Source organism: Suricata suricatta, chromosome 9 (genome assembly GCF_006229205.1).
Source record: "Suricata suricatta isolate VVHF042 chromosome 9, meerkat_22Aug2017_6uvM2_HiC, whole genome shotgun sequence".
Taxonomy (NCBI): Eukaryota; Metazoa; Chordata; class Mammalia; order Carnivora; family Herpestidae; genus Suricata; species Suricata suricatta.
Window position 1 is genome coordinate 138193863 of NC_043708.1, and position 4546 is coordinate 138198408.

Consider the following 4546-nt stretch of genomic DNA (forward strand, 5'->3'; position numbering starts at 1 on the left):
CATCATCACCATCATCACCATCATCACCATCATCACCATCACCATCATCACCATCACCATCACCAGTTTGCTGTATCAGGTCCCTAATCTACCTTAGAGTAATAGGTAAGAGTATAACTTTTGGAGCCACACAGACTCGTGTTCAATTCTGCTTCCTCCACTGTCTAGCTGTGTACTCTTAGACAAGTTACAAGCTGCAATCTCTTCTTCTGTAAAGTAACAACAATACAACCTACTTCCCAGTGAAGCGAGAAGGTGTTTAGATAATATACCATTTGAGAGGCACCTGAGTGGCTCAGTCAGTTAAACATCTGACTTCAGCTAGTATCATCATCTCATCATTCCTGAGTTCAAGCCCTGCATTGGGCTCTGTGCTGATAGCTCAGAGCCTGAAGCTTGCTTCAGATTCTGTGTCTCCCTCTGTCTGCCCCTTCCCTGCTCTGCTCTGTCTCTCTCTCTTTCAGAAATAAACATTAAATTTTTTTAATAATAAAATAAAATCTGAACATATAACATGAACAACCACAGACCCTCCCCTAGCTCCTCACCCCCTGCAGAACACCCCGCAAACTTCTAAGTATCACGGGTGACCCCAACGCCATGCCGACCTGTATCCTCAGTCTCTCCACCCAGCACCCACACCCCAGCCCCACACTCCTTCCATGGAAGGTCCCTTCCTGACTCTGTAGCTTTGAACTTTTGTCCCCACTTCATGGAAGGACCTTCCTCAAATCCTTTGCCTGGAGAAAACCAAATTCTGGTAATTCTTGCTTTATACAACCTTCCTTTCTGTATCCCTCTACCCCCGGAATACTCACCACTCTGTGTTGTGATTATTTGTAGGTCATTGTCTCTAGCAAGACCCTGAGCTTCCAAAGGGCAAGACTGTGTATTAAGAACTTGTCCATCTCTGTATACCCGGGGCGTAGCTGGACAGTGACATAGTGAGTGGGTCCCTACCAGATGCATGGATGAATTGATCCCTGGGGTCCACTTGCAGGGATCCTGGGTCTATATTTTCCTGCCCTAGAGCTTGTCACCAGCTGTAAGAACTCTCCTAAGCCAATGCCAACTGCCTCTGGTATCTAGAGTTGGCCAATGGAGCCCTGCTGCAGACACCTGTTATTACCCCTGGAGCAGGTTCTTGGAAATTCAGGTCCAAACCCGGAGAGCATCACCTGTGTTCATCCATTTCTCATCCCAAGCGGGTCTGGGTGGAAGAAGCCATCCCGGGGGGTGTTACCTGTGGGTCTGGGTGCCGGCTGACGATGATGGGAACCGGCCCCGGGCTGCAGTGACTCAGGACGGTGTAGACTTCGTTGAGGGTCATGCAGTGCACAGGGCAGTCATTGATCTCCACGATCTCATCACCACACCTGGGGACGCACACACAGGAAGCCATCGGGGAGCTGCCCAAGATGGCACCCGAAACTCCCTTCCCTGACGTCCTGCTCAGGGACCTCGGTCTCCGATGGCACCTAAGATTCACACCAATAAATAGAGCTCCCCAGCCACTGACTGACATTCAGAGCAGGACAGACTAGAGCAGTGCGCGCTCGCTCTTCACAGTGTGGGGGACATTTCCTACCTATTTCATGGGTCAGTGGGAACAAAAGTTGGTCTGAACTTTCCCCCTCATTTTCCCCATTAAACTACGTCTAACTGACATGGAGGCGGGAGGTTAACCAAATTAAGCGACGCACCAGGTAACTGTGACATAACAAATCACATCCTCTCTGCAGGCCTCAGGGTTCCCATCTGTAGAATGACTAGGAGGAAAGACGGATGCTCTGTGCTAACTGGTGAAGAAGGTATAACTGGGCTGTGGCAGCTGAAGCCCTTGCAAAAAGAAGGAAGGAGGGACAGCGCGGAGTTCATTCCTGTTGGAAGACGGGGAGCGAGTGACAGAAAATTCAGATTTGCTCTGTTAGCCAACCAGAAAAGAAAAAACGAGGTAGAAAAGATAGGGATGTATCCTTACATGGAGGATTTGTGCAATCCAACCCCTGTCATAGCTGGGGAAACTGAGGCACGGAGGGTGAGATAATCTCAATAAGACCTAGCTTAGAGATTAAAAAAAGGGGGGGGGGGCTTTTTCTGGAAATGGCCAAATAGTAAATGTTTTAGGCTTTGCAGTCCACACCGTCTCTGTTGCGACTCAACTCTGATGTTGTTGCATGGAACCAGCAGCTGTAGACTGCGTGTCGACAGATGAGTGTGGCTATGTTCCAATAAAACTTTATTTAAAAAAAACCAAGCACGTGGTGGGTCCCAGTTTGCCGACCACTGGCCTGGAGAGAGATTAGCACCGTGGGGCTCGGAACACAGTCTCCAGGGCCAAGTTCACTGCTGCTCCCGCTGTGGTCTGCTGACTCCCGCCACAGCCCTGGAGAGCCGGTCCCCCTTGACCTTTGCTAAGAAAGTACGCATTCTCGTTGATGGAACTGAAGACCACGGCCACATACACCAGGTGCCAAGGAAGGCAGAGGTTTCCAGAACAACCCCTACCCAGCTGCAGGTCTAGGAGAGAGCCTCTCTGTCTGGAAGGATTAGGGTAAGACCGCTGCTGTGACTGTGCTGTTATGTCCCAGGTGACAACACGGCAGCTCAGCAAATCGCTGTCACCCTCTTGCACGTGACAGCGGCAAGTCCACCTTGAGTCTAAGGTGCCGTCAAGACACCGTCCCGAGCAGGTGTGGCCATTACTCGGCCTGCAGTTCAGAAAACCTTTGAAGCTATGACAAAACTCTCCTGAGTTGGCAGGACTCCAAGCCAGTGAGAGGACGTAGGAGCCAGGAGGTGCTGCTAGAGAAGATCCGTGAACTGGAAACACTGTGACAAATGGCACCGAACCCAACTCACTTACTGGAAAGGAGATTCAGATTTGGGCTTCTCTTACAAGTTCTCCGCAGAGACATGACTGGGGTGCCTGCAAGTATTTGGTTTATACCATCAAGAAACTGAGTTGATGCTACCCATTTGCTTCGTGAGTAAGAATCTCTCTCCATACAGGGCACGCATTGGCTCCTGTTTACATCGCCACAAGTCCTGCCCTATTAGATCTGAATTAAAGTGTGTTCACTCCCTGTTTTCCATTTTAGACTGGCATTCCCTGAGATAACGCCTCTTCTTTTCTTGTTTTTTTTTTTTTTTTTAATTTAAGGACAGAGCAAGACGGAGTCAGAGAAGGAGGAAGAGAGAATCCCAAGCAGGCTCCACGCTGTCAGCAGAGAGCCCCACTGGGGCTCTGTCTCCCCAACCTTGAGAGCGTGACCTGAGCTGAAGTCAGAGTCGGACGCTTCACCAGCGAGCCCCCTGGGCGCCCCTGCAATGCCTCTTAAACTGCAACGTGCATGCAGATCCCTGGGCGTCTTGCTAGGATGCAGAGCTCCCTGCGGCAGGTCTGGAGAGGGGCCGGGGGTCCTCACTGCTAACACTCCCGAGGGATCTCGCTGCCCCTGGCCTGGGGCGCAGCCGGAAGAGGGGCCTCCGAGCCACACCTGGGTCTTTCGAAATATCTCGTCCCCCAGTTAACCTCCTGGCCTTCTACGAAACTCCCTCCCTCTGACATAGAGCAGGGTCGTCATTGTTTCTTTCCAGAAACAGAAACAAGGACATACCGGAGCCGTCCGTCCAAATGTGCCACAGACCCTGGGGAGAGCGTGTGCACGAAAATGCCGGAGATGCACTGGAAATAGGGGACGCTGCACAGGCCGATGCCCAGGCCGACGCCAGCCTCTGGAAGGCAGGGGGGGGGGGCGTGCTGTGACCGAGCCTGCGGGACCTCGGCTCTCCTGCCACCAGTGAGGGCCCGCCCCGGTCCTCACGGTGCATTGGGCTGCTCTCGGCCCTGGCCCCGGTTCCCACGTGCGCGGTGTTGCCCTGTCTGGTTGTTTCACCCCCCACCCCCCGCCCCCCAGCGGTCAGCTGGGTGTGGACGGTGCGTCCTGGGCTCCTGCAGACAGAGCCGTGGACTTGGCTGCTCAGCAATGGCCCGTAGACAATCCCATCCTGTCCTTGGAGAGTCACGGGGGCCCCTCGGTGGCGGGATGTCCAGGCGGAGGGTGGAGGCAGTGGGGGGGGGGGCACAGGCCCACCTTTCTGCAGAGAGACCTCCACCATGACTCTGTAGTTGGGCTTGGCCGCGCTGGTGGGGGCGGGGCTCCCCAGGCCGAAGGGGCCGCTGTCCTTGGCGGCGCACGAGCTGGAGCTCAGGGAGCGGCACAGCGGGGGCGACAGGTGGCTGCTCAGAGAGTGCGGCGCCGCGAGGCGCGTCCTCACCGTGAGGGTCAGGAGCCCTTTCTTGGCTTGCTGGAAGGAAGAGACACGTGCGCAGCGCTCAGCAGCTATGGGTGCGGGTGTGTGTGTCTGTGTGTGCGTGATCGTGTGTGCGTGTCCATGTGTGCATGTCTATGTGTGCGTGTCCGTGTGTGCGTGTCCATGTGTGCATGTCTATGTGTGCATGTCCGTGTGTGCGTGTCTGTGTGTGCGTGTCCGTGTGTGTGTGATCATGTGTGCGTGTGTGTGCGTGTCCGTGTGTGCGTGT

The 4546-nt window shown here is 54.0% G+C and overlaps 1 protein-coding gene across 1 annotated transcript in view; it reads right to left on the minus strand.

Moving 5' to 3' along the window:
* IL16 (interleukin 16) overlaps nucleotides 1-4546 on the minus strand; it is an 80762-nt gene that overhangs the window by 18847 nt on the left and 57369 nt on the right. Inside the window, exons 9-11 of the mRNA XM_029952313.1 lie at nucleotides 4098-4410; nucleotides 3621-3738; nucleotides 1244-1376 (exon numbers count right to left, since the gene is read on the minus strand). Coding sequence (XP_029808173.1) covers nucleotides 1244-1376; nucleotides 3621-3738; nucleotides 4098-4410 — 564 coding nt within the window. The remainder of the gene's footprint in view (nucleotides 1-1243; nucleotides 1377-3620; nucleotides 3739-4097; nucleotides 4411-4546) is intronic.